We start from the raw sequence: 22,591 nt of genomic DNA, 5'->3' as shown, positions 1-22,591 counted from the left end.
CCAATAAAGCATCCTACACATTTGAAAAAAAAATCTGCTAGGATGGTCGGTGCTTCTACCCTATTTATTTAAAATTTGATCAGAAACTCAACTGTCAAAATAGCAAAAAAAAAAAATCTCGGAAACTCCTTCAGTAATGTTAACTAGAGTCGAGCATGAAATTCGCATGATAGTGGTACAAAATGACGTCAAAAAATTGTACCAAAATTCCAAAAAAAGTTGTTCATACAAGATTTAAAATAAAAATTTCATCATCGATTTCACCAAAGAATGCTTGGGAAATGGATTTTTCCGTGGTTTCTGTAATTTCCAAATTTCCACAGGCCACAAGAATTTTTCAAGATATAATCTGTCTAATAAAGGCCCTAGCATTGGAGCAAATGTCGAAACTGAAGAAGTTTCCATCATACTAATCAAAAAATCGAATAAAAAAAAACACACCCAATGTTTTATTCCGAATATAAAAGAACAGCATGTTTTTAGATTTTCAATTTGTCGATTATTATGGAAAAAAAAACGCTTTTTCAGTTTTGACCTTTGCTCCAATAAACAGTTTCAGTAAACCCATTAAAGTTATATTTTGATCTTCTCTTTATCTATTGGTAACAATGTCGACTTCTCATACTTGTCTGAATTTGTCAAATGTGTGATGCTATATTTTCAAAAAAACAAAAAGTAGAAGATCTAAACAAAAATTTGCAATTAATTTGTAAGGTTCTTCAATTTCATACCGAGGAAGTTTCCAAAATCATTCAGATTTTTTTAACAAATGATCTGGCATCTCTGTCGCACACTGAGGCAGATAGCTATTTTCAAGAGCCAAAACCTCTAGTACCTTGGATATACATCCTAAAGGTTTGGTTTCTTCGACAAAGTATTTTGGAATTCGACAAAGGATTTTATAACAGTTTGTATTACATTTTGACTACATTGGTTTTGATCTAGATATGTTGAAACTAATCAAGATAAAAAAAACATTCTTCTGTAAAGCTGTTTATTGAGATATTTTTGACATTTCTTCCGAAGACACTTACACTCTATCGCTGATGTGTATGGTGCTGTATGACACTTGAGTAAAAACAGCCAAAAAACTGATTTTGACTATTTTTGCGTAAAAAAAATGTTGTATTCATCCAACTTGGTGAACCTCGTTGTACAACTTGTGCTGAAAAAATGATCATTTTGCAACTTGTTGCAAAAATATCTATTGTCATCAAGCTTTCAACAATAAAAATATAAATTTACATCATTAACTAGCAACAATTCAACATTTCATAATACTTTAAGTCCCACACGGCCCTACTTTTCCTTTTTCGCAACAATGAGACTTATGTTCTTGATTAGTTGTAGACACAAAATAAGCTGCTGCCATCTGCCGCTTCATGTGTCATCCAGGATTTTGTGAAACACTGTTTTTTGACTGTTTTTACTAAAAATATAATAAAATCCGAATTTTACTAGATAATGATGTAAAATTACATTCTTATGGTTAAACATTGAAAGCTTGACGACAAAATATTTTTTAACAATTTTTTCGTACGCAAAAATGGTCAAAATTGATTTAATGGCTAGTATTTTTGCTGAAGTGTCAAACAGTGCCATCCGCGTCAGTGATGCCTCAATGAACAGCTTTGCAGAAGAAAGTTTTTTTGCTAGTACGCTCCTATCAAAATATAAAACTGATCTAGATCTGTTTTAACTTTTCTAGATCAAATCCAAAGTAGTCAGAATGTAGTACAATTTATTCGAAAATACTTTTTTGATGACACCAAACCTCTAGGATGCAGGTTTTGGCCGTCGAAAACAGCGATCTGTTCTAGTGTGTGTCGATTAGAATTATCAGGGATTGCAAAACTCGATATAATTTGAAGACGAAGTTCGATAAAAGCAAGCAAAGAAAAAATCTGTATATAGATCTGGAATAAACTTCATGAGTTATAGTGGAGAAACAAGGAGAGCCATATAAAGAGAGCGATAAATCCATAAAAACTGACACAAAGGTAAAAAATTGGCTCTTAACGCATAGTGCTTTTTTCTTACCAGTGAAAAAATGTTGTACCCAATGTACCCTGTAAGCAAAATCACCAGCTTGTTGTCAATTCAGTAGCAAGTAAATTTTCCACTGTGCTTAACAATCGCTTCTTCCTCCAATATTGCGATTTCCTGTCCATTAAAATCCAAACCGTGAAAGCGACCTCTACCCATTGCTGACTGACCTGCGGTGCGGAAATTCGCATTCCGAACAGCGCACATCAATCAGTGCTAATTCGTTTCTTTGGGTTTATAGAAGACACATACATGTGTAGCTGATTTTTATTTTCACATTCTTTGCACATTTCCGCTAATCAACGGTGGTTCGCCTATCAAACGAATCGCGACACACACGAACGATTGATATCAACGCGATATGGAATCTTATCGTTGGTCATCATCGCACTGATTAGAAGAGAACAGTTATTATGCGTCTTTCCTTTTTGGTTGGGTCGAACAATTGTCCATCATGACTACATCAATGGAACGATTTGGTGAAGTGACCCTTTATAAGTCCGAATACCATGGATGAAGTCACATCATGTTGAAAGATAACACAGAGTATTGACTATCATCAATTTTGTCTGGAAAAATGGTCTAAAGTATAGATTACGATCATGAAAATAATAAGTGTTATGACGAATTCCATCCAGAATGAGTCGAAAAAAAAAATAAAAATCGAGCTCGATAGTCTTCGATTTGGATTAAATTTTGCACATGTTTTTGGAATGGTAGAATAAGCGTTTTCCATAGAAAAATTGATCATTTTGACTCAAGTGTAACTTTTGAAAATGGCCTATAAGTTTTTGCATGCAACTTATTTGAAAAATTATAACTCCGGAACTGTTGATTTTAGAGAAAAATGTTCTATGGAGAAGTTGTAGTGAACCGTTTGGACTATAAGAAAAAAATATGCACTGAAAAAATATTTTATTTATTTTCATAGAAAAATCAAAAATAAAACTTAAATTTTGAATTACACAAAAACCCCATTTTTAATATTTTTTAAATTTTCACCATTTAATCTTGATAGCAAACAGATGTTTAGGACAAAGTTTCATGATGGAGAAATTTTTAATAAAAAAGTTTTTCTAAGAACAACTTTCGGTCGATTTTCAAAATTTTGATTTTTTGTCAGAATAAATATGTTCTGCTGATACAGTAAGCATCTTGAAATGATTCTAAGTCATAATGATTATAAGAATAATTTCTCTAGCAGTAGCCATTTTCGAATTATATCGAGTTTAATGAAAAAAATATTGTTTAAATATTAGAATTGGTCATTTTCATTAGTTATTCGTGATTCTCCATCAAGGAAAATAAGAAAGTGGAAAGGAATATGGTCTTTACTCTCGAAAACGTATTATTATTAATGGAGAAACGCGAATAAATAATGAAAATGGTCTATTTCAATATTTAAACAATATTTTTGCATTAAACTCGATATAATTCGAAAATTGCTACTTCTAGAGAAATTATTCTTATAATCATTATGACTTAGAATCATTTCAAGATGCTTACTGTATCAGCAGAACGTATTTATTCTGACAAAAAATCAAAATTTTGAAAACCGACCAAAAATTGTTCTTAGAAAAACTTTTTTATTAAAAATTTCTCCATCATGAAACTTTGTCCTCAACATCATTTTACTATTAAGATTCTATGGTAAAAATTTAAAAAATATTGAAAATGGGGTTTTTGTGTAATTAAAAATTTAAGTTTTATTTTTGATTTTTCTATGAAAATAAATAAAATATTTTTTCAGTGAATATTTTTTTCTTATAGTCCAAACGGTTCACTACAACTTCTTCATAGAACATTTTTCTCTAAAATCAACAGTATCGGAGTTCTTTTTTTTTCTGGCGTTACGTCCCCACTGGGACAGAGCCTGCTTCTCAGCTTAGTGTTCTTATGAGCACTTCCACAGTTATTAACTGAGAGCTTACTGTGCCAATGACCATTCTTGCATGCGTATATCGTGTGGCAGGTACGAAGATACTCTATACCCTGGGAAGCCGAGAAAATTTACAACCCGAAAAGATCCTCGACCGGTGGGATTCGAACCCACGACCCTCAGCTTGGTCTTGCTGAATAGCTGCGCGTTTACCGCTACGGCTATTTGGGTCCCCAATTTACATTTCCAAATGATTATACTTATATGGAAGGATTTTAATTTAAATGAAGGGTTAACGGGTCATGTCTGTTCTGTTCCGTCACCGTCACAAGATTGACGCCGTTGCCGGTTTTAATTTTTATTATTTTAATCCATGGTGGTATGTTGCTGGCAGTTATACATATGGGAAACCACTATATTCGTGTGAGCGAAGCCAACAGTAGCATTCCTATACCATCGCAGAAGGTGGGATGTATGCTCGACTGCGCCTGAAATCAGCTGGTCGAATGATTGTCATACATAAGTCCAATTCATTTCTCAGTTTAGGTTAGGATTGGCACAACAAGCTGCAGCTTTGAACAAAACTCGTATCATGATTGTCTTTACTCAGAACAAAAACATTTTTAGACCAAGGATAATTTTAGTACAACATTCTGATTGTGTTATCATATCGCCATATAGTTTAATAAACACGACCCGACTTTGAAACTGGCAAAGACTAACATTTGACGGACAGAACATCCTAAAGAGAAGCCTTATACGGTGTACGTACAGGTTCCCGGTAATGTGAGTCGCCGAACTGACTGCAAATTTGTGTCGACTACCGCCGCGTCATGTGCGATTATTGATTTGTGTGTTTTGTTTTGCTTATCGAAGAAAACCTAACGGAACTCGAGACGAAAGAAGACGGATGTGTGTTTCGCCCGCTCGGGAAGAGTAACCAGTGAAGTGTGTTATGTACAAGATTGACGATGAGTTTCGTCCCCGGGGCCGGGTGTTCATGAAGGCCCAGCGGGAACATGGCCAGAGCTATCCATCGTCAAGTGCCTTGGTCAGTAGATCCAGTTCCCGTAGCAGTACCGCCAGCCGGAAGGGACCGGCCATCACGACCAACCTGGACGACAGCAATTTGCGCTTCCGCCATGAGATTATGAATGAGAAAGTTATCGAAGCTACGGTGACGGAGCTTCCGGGAGTCATCGAATCGATGAACCGGGATCACTGGCGAGCACTGCCGTCGTCCATGAGCTATGGGAACGAGTTGGTCGTGGCTCATCCCGGTAGCAACGTTGTAGCGGAAGTTACGCGAAACAAACGCCTGACTACGGAAGTGCTGGGAAATACCATGGAGACGACGAGCACTTCCCAGCGAGCATCTGACGGTCATCGGCGGATGACCACTCATATTGTTCGGAAGATTACCACTTTGACACGGGCCGAGGAGCAAGCGCAGGCAGATAACCGGATTCGGCAGAACCGCGATGTGAAGAAGACCGAGATCGGATACTTGCGTATGGGATCGCAGGACTCGAAACGTGCCAAGGTATTTAGACTAAGTAGGAATACGTAACTTGTGTAAGCAGGGCAAGGTTAAGGGTCCAGAAACCACAGCGGTGACCATGCAGGGTTCGCATTCCGTCAGTCGTTGATTTTAGTACAAACATTCGATGAGTAGTATAATCTAGAACATTACAACAGCATATCTGCGGAGATTAAGCTTCATCATAGTATAGAAACAACTCAGGAAATCTGATCTTTTTAATTATAAGCCGTAAACTTCATTACGGTAGTTTATCTCATCCAAACTGGCAATTCAACTTGTTTATTAGCATCTGAAAATACTTGATTATCATTCCAAATCCACCAACGCGCGCGATCTCATTAGGAATTGATATCGCAAAAACAAACCGAAAATGGTCATCCAGGCCCTCGCTTAAATTCCACCGCGTGCGCAATCGAGCAACAATCTTCAAAGGTGGCGCCCAATCCTCCAACCTCGCAACTCGAGCAGCTGCCTCTATTTTCCGCCCAGTTATTTGATATTACATGAGGCCGCGCTCCCCTACTATTCTGCCCAAAACAGAAGAAATTAATAACAGTTCCAGTTCATTGCCGGCTCGGTTCGCTGGAACTCCGAACCATATGGTCAGAGAAGTTTAGGCCGCGACACGCGTTCCACTCAGTGTTTTACAACGTCGTTACACGACCGATCCGATCGAGCGCGCGACTAAATGGCTAAATGACAGCAAGCCGCAGCAACGTTGAACAACCCTTCCTCAACTGTCCGAACGATGGATAGTGGCAATGTTGCGCGGCAAGATACACATTATAGCCCACTAGACAATGCTTTCAGATAGTTTACATGCCTCGCAGCTCACGATCTTGACGTCCGTCTCCCCTAGCACCTCTCGGTGGATTCTCCTCGTTATGATCGATGGCGATCTTGAGACCGTGGGAGGAAAATTCTTGATGGAAAACATCTGTTTCTTTACTCTCGTTTTCACCAGATGTGCGTTTTAGTAAACTTGTACTAAAACTGGGTGTGACTTTGTTTCTCAAGAAAATTTCCATTTCTTTGTCGCTTACCCCTGAAGTATTGTCTACAAGTACTCGCTAAGTCGTTCGCACCCGTCAAAATCAAGTACAGTGTGAACTGTTTGGAAAATAATCAAATCAAACTGACAGCTCTGTCAATATCCAGTAGTTGCCGCGTGCGGTCGCCGGTGGTCTAATTCCTTACGCACTTAAACTGACATAGTTTACATTTTTCTCTGACACACGGCGATCGCGAAACACAAACGATTAGAACTCACTCACTTGTCATCGATTACATCAAATCTAATTAAATCGAATGAATAACCAATTAATTCATTTTTCTGCCAATCATGCCTACCGGTTTATAAACAACAGGTCGAAACAACAAAACGTCGAATGACAAAAGGTCGAACATGATTTGCTTAGTGGGAGTTTTTCGTTCTTTGAAGATTCTCGACATTTTATCAATTCGTTTCTACCTTTTCGACCTTTTGTCTTTCTACCTTTCGTTTTTCGATCTTTTGTCATAGACTAATTCCTACCGTGATGTACTGCGAGTTGGTCAGATCAAGAATCCGCATGTCACCCATTTGTAACAACATACAGATCCATTTGAATGACTTTGGCGGTGCACGATTTATGCTACCGTGCATTGCTGCTGATGCTGGTTGGGTACAAATATGGATCGATTGGGACCCGCTGCCTTGATCTTTGATTGCGGGTGTTTGTTTCTACGAGCATAGATAGTTTACAACACTTCGCAGGATCTGTTGGTTTGTGGTCGGTAGCGCGGTGTGACAGCTTGACTTTGTTCTGCGGTCAATGTCAAGAGGCGTCGTAAGTGGGAAGTGCTCAACGGAATGGCGCCGTTGATTTGTGCTAGATTGTTTGGGTAATAAGTGAACTAAGCCTATGGGATTGTGGATGTAATGAGATCATAATGTGTACAATTCCGTATTGTAGTTAACCCCTACCCCTACCGGTTGCTCAATTTTTTACCGCAATAATAATATTCATACCTTGATAATTTTTTTGTTTCTCAATATGTTTGCACCATTTTTTCACAAGTTCTCTTCTCTAAAAACTCTTCTAGTTTTAGAATCCATGTCGATATCTGTCATTGGTGATCTGGTTTTTAAGATATTCTGATGTCCCTTGGGGGACCGACATTCGCCATATAAAATTTCCTTGGCGGACATTTTGTTACGTCAAATTATCAAAAAATAAAATATGGGATACACAAAGCTTGGTGATGGGGAGCTACTCTGAAAAGAATACTCGAATACGATAAAAAATCTGTAGCCTGAGATATTTACGTGGGTTATAGTTACGCATCGGTCCCCCAAGGAATTTCGGAATATCTCAGGATTCAGTTGACCACTGATCAATATCGACACAGGTTCTAAAACTAGAAGATTTTTTTGAGAACTTGTGAAGTAATGGTGCAAATTATCGAGAAACAAAAAAATTATCGAGGTTCATGAATAGCAGAGTGTTCATCCATTTTTCCAGGAGGGGCATGACTGCTTGACAACTGGTAACTATTTCTTGGGAAGTTGTTGGGTAGATTTTTTCTAACAGTTCTTACCGGTTTCTTGTAAGATACTTTGTAGATTTCTTTCAGACTTTCCACTAGGAAACACTACAGCAATAATTCTAATGAGCTCTCAGATTTTTTCTACCCAAATATCTCAAGTTCTATCAGAGATTCTCCCGTAACATCTAGACATCCAAAATGGAAATTTTGCAGAAATATCTAATATAGTCCGAATATACACATACATGAATATACCTTGAATAAATACCAGGGAACCTCTGCAATTTTTTCTGCAAATTCTCCTTAGGGGTCGTCTATAAACCACGTGGACATTTATGGACGGAGGGGGGGGGGGTCTGACCAATGACCATGGTTCTCATACAAATTTTATTTTTTTTTTTGTATGGACAAATGACCACGAGAGGGAGGGAGGGGGGTCTGAATATTCAAAAAAAATGACCACATGGTTAATGGACAGACAGAAATTGAGGGGCTAGAAGCAAAGGGTGTAAGTGACAAAAATCTGGTTTCGGGAAGACGAGTTTAAAGTTTTTTCAGCAATTTCTCATTCCATACAAATTGCATTTGGACTTAAAAAACAAGCCAATCTGTTATCTATTTTTTGTTGGATTTGAAAAATACCCAAAAATGCCATTAAAAAGCTTGCCAACAGTAGATTTTTTTAGTGTTCCCAACCAACCAAAATGTCACACCCCTTCGCGTTTCGGTTCGTCAATTACAAGTTGAGTTTTTGAGGATGTACTGCATTAAAATCTTGAGGAAAATTCAAGGAAGAAATTCCTGGAGAAATATTGAAAAATTTGAGTTTGTTTGATTTCTGAATAAAAAAAATCCTTGGATAAAATCCTCAAGATTTTTCTTGAGATATTTGTCGAAAAGTCTCTAATGAAATCTCTAGCGATTTTTAGAGTAGTATAAACATAACTCTTGTTAGAACCCTAGAGATATCAGTTGATCAGTTATACTTGAATTAATCTTTGGGCAAATGCCTGAAATAATATAATAAAATTTCAGGAGAAACCCATAATTCTTTATTTAGAGTCATGTGTAGGCGGATTATCTCAGGAATCTTTATGAAAACTAGAATGTTCGGTATTTTGCACTTCCTGTTCCATTCGCAACATTGTTTGTTCAAACACTTCAAGCGTTTATACTTTCGTAAAAAAAATGTCAATCAAAGTCGTAAGAATAGAGGGTTAAAGATCTTCTGGAAATGATAAAAACAGTTTCCTGGGCAGAATAAAAAAAAATTAGACAGGCTTTTTGCAAAATTTTTGACAAGCTTTTTGCAATGAATTCTGGACACGATAACATAGCAGGATTCTCATAGAATCTTCAACAGGACTCCACAAACTTCCAGCCAAGATTTGCATCCATTACGCTTATTTTAAAAATTCTGGCTAAGATGAGAATGAATCCTCGACATCATTCTCACAAATTTCTAGGTAGGATTTCGAAAAAAAAAATCCTAGGCATCAATCATGTACAATCTTGTACAAAATTCTCATTTTGACCAAGATTTTCCTCTTTCATTCCGGGTCACACAAAATATTATGCAGGATTTCGAATCATACTAGCTGAAATTCGGACAGAATTCTGAGTATGATTCCCATAAAAACCTGGGTATTTTTTCCAAGCGTCCCAAATTTCTTGGATAGACTCTTCAAAATATCCTGTGCAAGATTATTGCGTGATTTCGAAAGGGACTTTCTCAATATCCACCAGGATACTAAGCAACATTAATTTGTTTTTTCGATTTCTCCTAAAGAAATTTGCTTCATTTTCTGACTTTTGTCCAATTTCATGCGAAAATAGGGTACTATGATCATTTTAGGATCGTGTTCACAGTGCTCGCTCGCATCTTCAATGCCTGATTAGGAACAAAAATCTCGGAGGAACCTTAGGAATACCAGTTGAAGAAAAACTGAATGATTCCCTAAGTAATACCTGAAGTAATCCTTGTGACAATTCCTGGAATAATAGGATAAAATTTCAGGAGAAAATCATGCCTGCCCAAAGTACGGCCAACGACGCCATTTTGTACGGCCTCGGAGTTTTTATAGATTCTTCTCATATTCGGCCCGTTGATTCTTACCAACTTGAAGTTAGAACATACTAACGCTTAACTGTTTTAGTTTTTAATTTAGTTTAGAACAATAATTCTAGCTCTTTATGTTTTTTTTTTCTAATTTTCTTATCATTTGAATCATTTTGAATTAATCAAAAACACTTTGCTTTAAATATTTTACAGTTTAGATATGGGTATTATCGTAGTTTTAAAATCGGTTAAAATTGATCTGTAAATTGTTCTAACTTGAGAAGTTCGATTTGACGTTCTTTATAATGAGTTAAATAAGATCCGTTTTGTTAGGATTACAACATTTTTTAACCATTGCTTTCTTCAGCATTCAATTAATGAAACTAGAACAATTTTTTTTTGTCAAAAAGATATATTTTCAAACATATTTTTACCATATCGAAGAGGAATATTCTCCTAGAATCCTGGAAATGAGTTTAACACTCTCTTTCCCATCTCCAAAGCTGCATTGATAGACAAACCGATTCAGATGAATAATATGCTAATTAATTGTTTCAATAACAAAATATTTGATAAACAAGTAATCTGCCCATAAAAGCATAACTGCCCCATATTGATTTTCGAACCAACACCTTTTTTCATCGCAACATTAATGTTTTAACACAAACTTCATTACGCATTTGAAATTTTTTTCACTTTGTTTGAAAATGTTGTGGAAAAATATGAAGTTAGTGCAGTCCCATATTGAAAAATAAAGGCATAACAGTCTCTATATGAACTTTGAACCCCAATAGGAAATGCAAAAATGGAATTATGTTCGACTTTATATTTTTTACTGATTAATATAAGCAAAATAAGTATTCTATGGAGTTGAGCTAAATGAATATGGCATTAAAAAAATACTAGAAAATTTTAAACATATGTATGAGAATGCAAACTTCAAACTTCGAGCGCTATTTTCTCAATGCCTACTAATTCCATATGGGACAGTTATGCCTTTATGGGCAGTAATTTACTATTGAAAAAAACTATGATTTTTCAAATTGATATCGAAAATTTTTGTCCATTTGCAACATTGTTTGTTCATACCCTTTTCTTCACAACGTTTTTTTCGTAAAGGAAATTGTCGATCAAAGTCGCGGGGAATAGAGGCATCAATTCGAAAAAACAGGCAGTTTTATTCCCAAAATCTTGGACTGGTTTCGCCATGAATTATGGACATGATTTTCATGGATTCCACAAACTTCTAGTGAAAAGTGGCATTCATTTTGCATTCAATTCGTAAATTTCTAAAATTCTGGCTGATATTAGAATGATATCCTCGACAGCATTCTCAAAGATTTCAAGGTAGAATTTCGAAAAGAATACTAGGCGAGATTTTGAAAAAAATCCTAGGTTTTAATCTTGTAAAATCCTGGACAGATTTCTTATTTTGAGAATATTGTTTAAAACAATTATATTTACCTTATTGAGGTATTCGAAAGCGATTGAGGACTGCTTGAGGTATTGAACTACTATTGAAAAATTTTACTTTTATATCAAATCCATAATGTATTATTGAGGTATTACAATACCTGATCTAATTATTAGTCTGGTGTTTGTTTAATGTGCATGAGATATTATTTGAAGTTTTTTACCTCTTATGCAGGTCTCTTCCATACCTTATTCAGGTATTAAGTATTGGAAATTATCTGGTGTTTCTTACACCATAGTTTGATATTATGTAGCAAATTTCTTCTGCTCGGGTATTGCCTCCACTGTTCTTTTATTCTATCGAACTTATCAACCGTTTTGGCTTATTGGTTATGATCGTTTCGCCGGATTTCAGCCTTATAGCATTTTTTTTTCTATCTATCTATATAAATAAAAATGTGCATATGTCACGAGTTGGCTTGAGAACGGGACAACCTATTGGCACAATTCCTCCACATTTGTCTTTTGCAAAGGAAAAAAATAGGAAAGTTTTCGGTGAAGTCGGTCAAATAGGAGGAGCACTAATATGCTATTTTGTACGAAAGGTTTCGTGACATTTTTAATATTTTAATAATTTTCTTCTGACCTCGTTCGAAAAAGGAAGTGGGATAATCCAAACGTGCAGCTTGTTTTTCCCTCATATGATCCGCAATCTGTGATTAGGTTGAGAACCTCCCAGATATAGGAATGCGTCCAGATTCCGCTTTGTGCATCCATTGAGCATGCGATCGCGTGTCCGGAAGAGGACACAAAAAAGCGTGATCTCTACCAGTTGATAGGCTAATTACGCCACTCTGGAAATCCAGAAGATGGAGCTCACAGTGATGAATAGAACACGGTGCATCGTGACGTAATTCAACTGAAATATATACGTTACCATCTGATGACTGAAGCACACACTTCAAAGGTTTCATGTCGCAATGTGAATTGAGATACCCTCTAAACCTCAAGCCTCTCCTCGAAAGCATCCAAAAAGCATCTTGACCAGGGCCGAATATGTCGACAGCCAGCCATCAGCTTGCTTGTTGTTTGGAGTGCCATTTTGCATTCATCTTTGGAGACGCACGTCCGTCTTTTCGTTTCATCTTCCGAGCGGACCGATTCGATTCAAAACAAATAACCTGTCACGTTTCTGTCTCGCGGTTCCCCCCTAGTGTCTGACCGCGGTTAAATGATATGAGGTCCAAGTGCGCGGTTCGACCTTTTCCCCCCCGGGCAGCAGAGAGCTACTCGAATAAATACATACATTACACGCGTTCGGTTGCAAAACGACAAAGCCATGACAAAACCACGGGGTGGAGGGGGAGGTGGCTGTCCCCCCCTCATTCGTGAAACGTGGCAATTCCAACGCACTCCCGAAAATGGAAATGATATTTTACAACCGATTGCATTAGGGGCGCCCACGGGGTTGAACGAAATTGAGTTTCAATTTTACAGGCCCCGATCGACCTTGATTCGGTTGATCGGTTTGTAAAAAAAAGGCCTTGGAACGAGACGAGAGTTTCAATCGTTTTGCACCTCCACCCGATTTGGACGGTTTTTTATGAATTGGGGCGGAACTATAAAATTAAATGCGGTATAATAAATAATAAATTCATTAGAGCCGTTTTTAGTTATCGTACAGTACCAAAATGATTCCTAATAATCCATACTGCATTAATTATTTTCTAAGGTTTCCAAATTTCCCGGGTGACGAAAAATAAAATTTCCATTTCACTTGAATTCCCGGGAAATTCTCAAAAACTCATTTTTACAAAACAAATTTGATGGAATTTGTTAAGTTCCGTGTTACACCTTTACTATATTTTTTGCTTGCAGTTATTTTCAAATATTTTTACCTACTCTTTTTTTTATATAGGTTCAATTTTTGGAGAAACAAGGCTGTCAAACTCGCTGATTTATTATTTATGTAAATTTCAACTCATTTGACTATATAACACACACCAGATAGAAGAAGAAGAACTCTTATATTAAATTAAATCGTGCAGATGCCAAAGTTGTACTTTACCCCATTAGTTTTGGTCATTGAATGATTGTCAAGAACAACTACCTCATTCTTCTACCCTCATCCCGATAATGTCGAACGGAGCGCGCCCTCAGTCATGCGCGGACCTCGATCCTAATGATGCGAATATTCGCCATCATTATGTAATAAATCGTGAACACAACAACAAACTTCATTGCTACCAACCTATCATCATCGTGCTTCATTATCATCCCCTCATTGCTGGACCTGCTGAACCCTGAAATTGAATTGAATGGATGAATATCAAAAAGCCCACAAGCCGCGCTACTCCTACGGCTGTGAAAAAGGAGATAATTTAATTGGCGTTGCGAATTGAGCTTTACCAATACGGTAGCCCCCCACCCCCTTTTATACTAACTGCAGCAGCATATGCCCCCAACATCTCTCAAGAAGGCGACGACAGAATTCAACTTGAGCGGAAAAGTATACGCGAGGGCGCAGTTGTTGTCGTGGATCCATCCTCGGCGTCGCCGATTGACGGATATTTATTACCGTCGTGGTTTTTGTTCAACCACGACGATCAACCGTCGACCGCCGTTTTGTTGCAACCCGATATGGTGACGTACCGATGATGCAGTTTGCTGCTGCTGCTGTGAACTATCGATGATGATTGGCGTCGTCCACCAGTAGTGGATATTGACCGCCATCGCGCACACCTACTCACCCAATGATTTAAGCCAACCGACAAACGGTCATTCTATGGATCACTAATGCGACATGACCTCGATGAAGCCTATGCTTTAGACTTCGTTTAGTAACCGCACTCTTGATCTGAAACGACGCTCGCTCCCACGCAATTTAATTTGCATTTCTGCATTGTTACTGTATACTGTGTATCGTTTACTAGGTAGTTGGTGAATGCATTTCAATTATTTCGTCATTATTGACACTGTGCTCGCTTGTCGCCGCCGCCCCATTCCTTCGTTTCATTCAAGCGCACCTTGTTTGTATGTCTCTTGTTTGGTAAGGTAAAGCCGCCTCTTGATCCACGCCCATATCCGCTCGTCGGTGCTATCGACATTCCTCACGCATTGTTGCAAACTCAATCGGCCAAAATGACTAAAATCATTCTTTGCTTTCCTACTTGCAGATTTCGGATATCGTCGTCGGACAGGAGGACAATCTAACGGCACGGGAAGCCCTGCTCCGGTGGGCCCGCCGTTCCACAGCCAAATACCCCGGCGTCCGGGTCAACGACTTCACCGGCTCCTGGCGGGATGGGTTGGCCTTCTCGGCGCTCATCCACCGGAATCGGCCCGATCTCATCGACTGGCGAGACTCGAGATCGCGCCGACCGCGGGAACGGCTGGAGCAAGCATTCCACGTGGTGGAGCGGGAGTACGGCGTCACGCGGTTACTCGACCCGGAGGGTAAGTCAAGGGGATGGATTTAACTTGAATACATGGATTGGGATATCCCAGAAGGATTACAGGAGCGTTCAGTTGAATTTACAAAGTTTGGATGCTATTTTACTAGGGGAAAATTTGCAAACAGACGAAGTGTGGAGATATGGCACCCCTGACGATTACTTAAAATAGCCGACCCACTAAAATCAGTATACAGAGGACACCGACATTACCTTTGGCCTCAGGTCTTACAGTATCACTTGGGGAAAGAGTCAGTGCATATAACACATATAGCGGAAGTAGCCACGGAAAACTTACTTTCACCGCCAATCTTAACATTGTTACGGGTAACCAGTCTCTGCAGGGCTAACTCTCTGCGGCCGACTCTTACTCGGCGATTTCAGCCGTAGTTACTGCAGATGCCGAGCACATATTCTCTAGATTATGGTCCCCGAATCTATGCAGGTAATGCTTATAGCAACCATGTCCTGATAAAAACTTCGTCAGGTGAAAATTCACTTCCACATGACTTCCAGTCTGACACATTTGGTATTAGCGAATACTTTGGACCTAGTATTCCGTTCGCGTCTTGGGTCGAGATACATCGCACTGCTCTCTGCCCGCTAAACATTATGCAAATCGTTTGATGATTGCTATGAGTATAACCGTCATCAACGCGCCAATTCATGATACCTAAAAAGTTAAGACTAAAAAACGTCACGTCGATAATCGATTCTGCATCATTTCTGCGGAAGGTACTCACTGTACCCACATTTGCCAGCTCTACATTTAATGCGGCCAGGGATTTCAACAATAGTTGGCCTCTTTTGTTGGTGCAGCGGCCATCCCACTCCACTGCCCATGCATTAAAGTCACCAGCTCTCACTGTCTTCCGATTAGCTAGTTCGGCTATCATCCTGTCGCAAAACTGTCATTTGAGATAGAGACTACTTCTTGGATTGGGTATCATCCTGTCGTCCCTGTGGCTGCTAGCTGTTGAGACCTATCCGCCACCCAGTTCCCGCTGTTGGCTGGTATGCGGTATAGGTCCGATAGTAACACCACGTCGGTTTTCGTTTCCGAGACTGACTGCTAAAGCAGCTGCTGGGCTGCATCACAGTGGTTTAAATTCAAATGTGTTGGGTTCACCCGTTAAGTGTCCCATGTCTGCTCTATCGACACATATTAGACACTTAGCGATTTGCTTACAATCGCTTGCCCTATGGCCTTCGATGCCACATTTTCTGCACAGCTTACTTCTGTCGGGACCATTGCAATTCCACGACTTATGGCCCTTCCCGAAGCACTTGAAGCAAACTTCAGGAGGCTGTTGTATGCTCAGCCGGCAAACCGACCAGCCTACCTTGAGTATGCACAAGTTCGTCGCTTTGTCACCACCTGTGGGCCCTTCTTAGGTAGATGGTTTTACTGGTTACGTCGATATCTTACTGCTCTTTGAGGGCAACCGAGACTTCCGATGTATCTGTGGCCTCTTCTAATTTTTTACACTGGAGAGTCGCTTCTGCAGTCAGGGATCTTACATCAACCTCGTCGCCAAGTACTTCTTGTGCCAGTTGCTTGTAGACTGCGTCCTTCTTTACGACTAGGGATCATTTCAGCAATCGTAGTCCGCCTAGCTCCGCACATCTGCGCCCAATGACAAAAACTTCTCCGTGCTACGCATCGCCTTCAAAACGTCGGTGTATTTCGCCTCCTTCGTTTTGATAACGAGGTCCTCGCCTAAATTCCTACGTTCCGCTGTTTTTTTTTTTCTAGAACTCTCCTTGATCTTCGTTTCCAGTTTTTTCCTTACTTACGTCTTTCCAACTCCAACGGGTTGCTATTGCTTTGCACCCAAGGTTCCTGTGGAAGCACAGCCTGGTTCAGGTTATCCCGTGGCTCCTTTTTCTTGGCTTTCTTGGCCTTATACGTGGTGTTGGCCTCTCCACAGTTGCATTGTCCTATTGATCACGGAGTTTGGCTCGTGCCAGCTCTTCCGCTCTGAAGGACGGTAGCGTAGGTTACTTTTCTCTTTGAAACCACGCGCCACGTATTCACCCTCCTGCTTTGCAGCTAGGAATGATTGTCGCAATTTCAGCAGACTTGTTTTCAAATCCGTGATGCTGATATTGCTTTTGCTCTTGAAAAATTCGATGATGACATGGAGTTGCTCAGCAGCTACCTGCATTTTTATTGAGGTACTCCCTATTCCGATCCATGGCCTCGAATAGTCCCGGGCTATCAATCACCTCACATGTTGCACTGGAGCGGCAAGTGCCTGCCGTCGTCACAGTGTCTAGGCTTTTGCCCACACTGTTCTCACTTAAGTTGATGTTTGTCGCCTCCTTTCTTGGGGGAACCATAGCCGGTTACTGATGGCTCCAGAAGCCTCTCCTTCACATTCCGCTAGTTGTTTGTTTTGATGGATCATCTCTCCCTAAGAGCCGCTATCCATCTCCGCTGGAATAGTCTCCTTTGTGATCCCATGGTTATCTATGCAAGCAGGGAGGCCATGTTTGGGTTGACATAGTCCTTCATTGGGTTCAGAGCCGGATCGGCGCATGCCAGGTAATAGAATTTGAGCCTACTCCCGCCCAGTTGGAAAAACCAAGCGGTGGATTTGGAACGTACTTTAAGGCCTGACACGGTTTTACGGGACAGGGCCAGTGTAACCCGACCCTAATAAGGGAGTATAATGTCACCGCTGTCAACCTCCCTCAACGCATATTATCCAGTACATATACCATTACTTCTCCTTAGTCGTGCGCTGCCAGTATACATAATTGGGGTCGTATTGGCGTTGGTTCCAATGTGCCCGAAGTACTCCTACTAGTAGTTGCATGCCTTGCCCGTTTGTATCGCGACCAGTAAGGTACAGTGGGGGAAGTGTATCAGTGGGGTAAGTGGATCATTTGTCAATGTAAAGCATAAATACTGGAATATGTTGAATGTTTTCGCACCATTGCTTCGTTTTAGGTTATATTCTTACGCCCACACTGATACTATTGCAAAACTGGTACTACACGTACACTAACACAAGCAAGCTTGTTAGCTGTAAAAAGTAATTAATTTAAAAATTGTTTTCCATCAATCAAAAATCCATTGTATCTGTCTAAAATCTAGTTTCTATTATTTTTTTTTTCGATACATGGGGAGCATTTCAGTTCTAATTGAATGAATCACAATGAAAAATATGTGATTTTTATAAATAAATACAAATATATTGGGCATGGTACACTTACCCCAACTTTTCCATGGGGTGGGGTAAGTGGATCAAGAATTATTATCATTTATTGGCAGACTGCTTACGAGAATTTTAATACTCAATACATACTCAATACATAATAATCAGGAAAATCGAAATAAATGACGATTTGAAGTATAATAGTCCCTTATTTGTTATCCACAGAAAAAAAGTTTGAGTTACATTATTCACGTTAGCTGTACATAACAATGAAGTTAACTATTGATTTTTCTGTATCCACTTACCCCACGGTACCTTATGCCATAATCAGGATCTTACTGGCATCAATCCTGACGTGCCGGTTGAAACTCCTGTTAGTTTAGGCTAGGGTGCTCACCACTGTGAACTCCACCACATCCTGGGCAACACCCCAACTCGCAGAGGTCCTAGGGGGGGTCCGTGAGGCCCCTGGAATTTCGTCCCTACTGCCCCGGTAGATCTTACCTCGTAACGCACCACGTAAAGGTGATCTACCTGCGTTACGGTGAACGTGTGTATAACGCCAATTTTGTTTCCGTTTGCAGACTACGGGACTTCTGCTGGTTGCGAAATTTGTAGAAAGCCCGACTCGCAGCTGTAATACGTCTTTTCACCTCAGGGTAACATCATTATCGCAGGTCACTAGTGTCTCTAGATACATAAATTCTTCCACCTTTCCAAATTTTACACCACTTAGCTACCACTAACACGTGCGGACCCACGTTGACCACCAGCTATTGTGCACTTCGTCTTTGCGGTGTTGATAATGTGTCCGAAACTTTCTGTCTCTATCTTGAAAGGCACGAACATCTTTTCCACTGCCCTACAGTCAACCCCGATGATGTCGCAAACCCAAGGTGATAATGGTACCGCTTCTCTGCACACCAGCTCTCGTGATAGCACCTTCGAACGCTATGTTAAACCGCAAGTTACCCCAATTTATGTAAGGTTACGAACGATGTCGATCGAATCTCGTCCACCACAGGCACACATGATTTCGATCTTTCAAGCGTTGCACGAATCAGTCTAATCAGTTTCGCCGGAAAGCCATGTACTAGGACATTATTTGTCACAACTCGTTACTCTTCACTGAACCATACGCTGCTTTTAGATCTACAAACAGTTGATGAATCTGCAAGTTGCACTCCCGAAATTTATCTAGGATTTGACGCAGGGTAAACATTTGATCCTTCGTTGATCGGCTCTCTCGAAAACCAGCTTGATATTCGCCGACAAAGGACTCCTCATGCGGTATGTTGAGCAGAATTCCAGAAATGATTTTGCTTGCCGAATTAAGGAGTGTTATCCCTCGGTAATTGGCGCATTCCAGTCGATGCTCTTTTTGGTAAAAAGAGCAAATGAGGCCATTCAACCAACTAGAAGGCATTTGTTCTTTCTCCCACATCTTCGAAATGATACGATGAAGTGCAGCTCCTCACTTCCGTGTTTGAGATGGTTGGCCAGGCGCTCTTCCTGGTTGTTCTTCAGCTAATTAATAGCTTCCATTTTCTCATCTAGCGTTGGATGTTCCACAGCCTGTCTATCGTCATCGATTTGAATTCTGGTACCAGATCCCCTCCCGTTATCTCCATTTGACAATGTCTCAAAGTACTCTTTCCAGCTGGCGGCTACCATTGTTTTATCCGTCAGCATGTTTCCTTCGCGGTCGTTGCACATGGCGGGATACAATGCTGTTTTTCTCCGCACACCGTTGGCAAATTCATAGAACCGTCGCATGTCGTTCTGCTCCATAGCTGCTTGCGCCTGAGCAATTACTGCTTCTTCATGCTCCTTTTTCGGTGATGGATCCGTTTTTCGGCTCTCCTTGGGGTTCATTCATTTATTTCATAACGCTGAAATTGGCTATTTTGGACACCCACCCACCCCCTTGTAACGCTTTTTGTATGAATGTAATTGAGTTTTTGTATGAGCCGTAACATCGCTAGGACACCCACCCACCCCCTCTAGCGTTATGAAATTTGTGAATGGGCCCTTGTTTTCTGAATCCGTTCTCTGCTCTAACGGGTACCAAACACCATTTGTCCGTCATATTCTGGCAGTTATCGCCGAACCTGTTGAAACTGAATATTGCTGTGTGCGTTTGAAATGCAAATATCAAATGCACGAACACCAAATGCGGTAAGATTTTCCACAAGCGACCCATTGCCAAGGATAGCTCTTTTTTCCTTGGTTGACAGTGATATGAGTAATCGTTGCTAGGTGTGCTTTTATTTTTTCGTCTTACGGCATTTGAATCTCATTTAGTTAATATGTGCAATTTACTCGGTCCATGGCAGTATCCCTCCAACTTTGATTTTGGCCCACGCTTTCCAGATCTTACCTGATCAAGCCACCTCACTCGCTGTACTCTCCGCCTTCTTGTACCAACCGGATTCGACGCGAACACCATCTTTGCAGAAATGTTGTTCGGTGATCTTGCAACATGCCCTGTCCAGCGCACCCTTCCCGCTTTCGCCACCTTCTGGATACTGGGTTCGCCGTAGAACCTAGCGAGCTCGTGGCTCATTCTCCGCCGCCACACACCGGACTCCTTTTAGCCTCGAGCTGTCCTCGTCAGCTGCACCATCATCGTCTTGGTCAACTGCACCTAAACCCAAACTCCTCCTTACTATCGAATCCTTTCAGCCCTTCCGAACTCGTCCTCCGATCAGCCAGCGTTCTGTCTAGCCTCGTTCTTAGCTTCTCGGCCTACGATTCTTGGTTTCCCGTCCAGGCTCTACCCCCTCGCTGAGGTTCTGCCTTCTGTCTTCTCGTCCAGGAGCTTTCTCTCCTTCATCGAAGTCGCCTAAACGTCATCCAAGCGTTCCTGCGCCCATAACCTGTTGGAAATAAAACTAAAGAAAACAACAAGGCTATTCGTTCCAATCGCAGGCTGGAACTGATATCGTAAACATGTCAGCACCTCTCTCCTTTATTCAATATCTGGGTATATAATGGGTGTGTTATGTACCTGCTCTCTAACACTCCTCCTCATCACACAACACCCGGACCGCATATCTACCATCAAGCTCTTCCTGTTCACTAAGCTCCTTCTGGCAGCGACCTTCTTCTAGCTGCCGGATTCCTTCTAGCCTCGAGCTCCTCCTGGTCAGCTGCACCATCCTCTTCTTGGGCAACTGCACCTTAATCCAAGCTCCTCCCTTCTTGCTGTCGAGTTCCCCCAGCTCATCCGAGCTCGTCGTTCGATCAGCCAGCGTTCTGTCCAGTCTCTTTCAGCATCTCCTCCCGTCTAGGCTCTACCCTCGTTGTGGTTCTGCCTCCTCGTCCAAGTGTTCCTCGTGGTCTCTCATCGAAATCGCCTTGACGTCCTCCAGGCGTTCCTGCGCCCCTAAACTGTTGGGAAGAAAACTAAGCAAAACAAGACAATTCGTTCGCTACCATGTCAGCACCTCTCCTTCATTCAATATTATACCCAGATATTACAATACATTCTGTTACCTCTATCATACAATATGTTTACCTCCAGTCATCTGCGCTGCAGGGTGTGTGATGTACCTATGTGATGTGTGATGAAAACAGAAGTTCCATGGTCTTCGTTGAGAAGTAACTTTAACTTTTCGCGCAATTGTGCTCATCGCTCCGTGGACTGACTCCCACAGATCGCTAAGGTTGATGTTCTCGTTAATTTCGCTGATCCGCTTGTTGAGATTCTAATGGTAATCCGCTACTACGCCATCTGCTGACAGGCGTTGCATATTGAAACACAACGATTGCCGATTTCAAGAACTCGAAACGGTTGATAATTGCGCTCAAATTTTGCTCACAACGAGACCACTAGTCTGAGTCGATATAAGGACCCCTAAACGATCTAACATCGATGACGTCGGAAAAATGTCAGCCGTCAACCAGAACATGGTCGATTTGGTTGCAAAGTTCGCCATTTGGGTGTCGTCAAGTATGCTTACGGACATCTTTGCGTGCAAAGTAGGTGCTGCTGATGGCCATTTCACTGGTGGCAGCAAAGTTAACTAAACGTAGGCCGTTGTCGCTAGTAACGGAGTGAAGGCTATCCGTACCATAGATAGGGCAGAAGAAGTCCTCTATTCCGACCTGCGCATTAACAATTTCCACGTCGTGTTTTGGGCATTCTCCATAAGTCTTGTCGAGATATTTGTAAAACGCATCCGTCACGTTATCGGGTTTGTCGGTGCATAGACGTTGATCAGGCTGTAGTTGAAGAACTTGTCACGAATCCTCAATACGCAGATCCGCTCGTTTATCAGCTGCCATAAAATCGACTTGTTCAGGATTTACCAACCATTTCCCGTGTCATTCATGTGTTCTTCGACATACTGCTTCCACCTTTTGATCATCTCAAGTTCAATATAATCAAGTTTATTAAAGTTATTTGACCACATTCACGCATGTTGTGACCAGTATTTCCCATTCCTTTCCAGAAGTTAACGTTTTGACCACGCATCTGTTCAAATTGACCACTAAAATTGT

At 40.7% G+C, this 22,591-nt stretch overlaps 1 protein-coding gene across 46 annotated transcripts in view; it reads left to right on the top strand.

Annotated features, from left to right (window-relative positions):
- Positions 1-22,591, top strand: part of LOC5576237 (dystonin) — a 627,686-nt gene that overhangs the window by 466,225 nt on the left and 138,870 nt on the right. For 37 of the 46 annotated variants that reach the window (XM_021853529.1, XM_021853528.1, XM_021853523.1 and 34 more), the window contains one exon: positions 14,646-14,925. In XM_021853529.1, coding sequence (XP_021709221.1) covers positions 14,646-14,925 — 280 coding nt within the window. Of the gene's footprint in view, positions 1-4,801; positions 5,469-14,645; positions 14,926-22,591 lie in introns of all 46 variants that reach the window. The other 9 variants (XM_021853526.1, XM_021853527.1, XM_021853525.1 and 6 more) reach the window with 1 other exon arrangement.

This window comes from Aedes aegypti, chromosome 3, assembly GCF_002204515.2.
Source record: "Aedes aegypti strain LVP_AGWG chromosome 3, AaegL5.0 Primary Assembly, whole genome shotgun sequence".
Classification (NCBI taxonomy): domain Eukaryota; kingdom Metazoa; phylum Arthropoda; class Insecta; order Diptera; family Culicidae; genus Aedes; species Aedes aegypti.
This window is presented reverse-complemented; position numbering and strand designations above follow the sequence as displayed.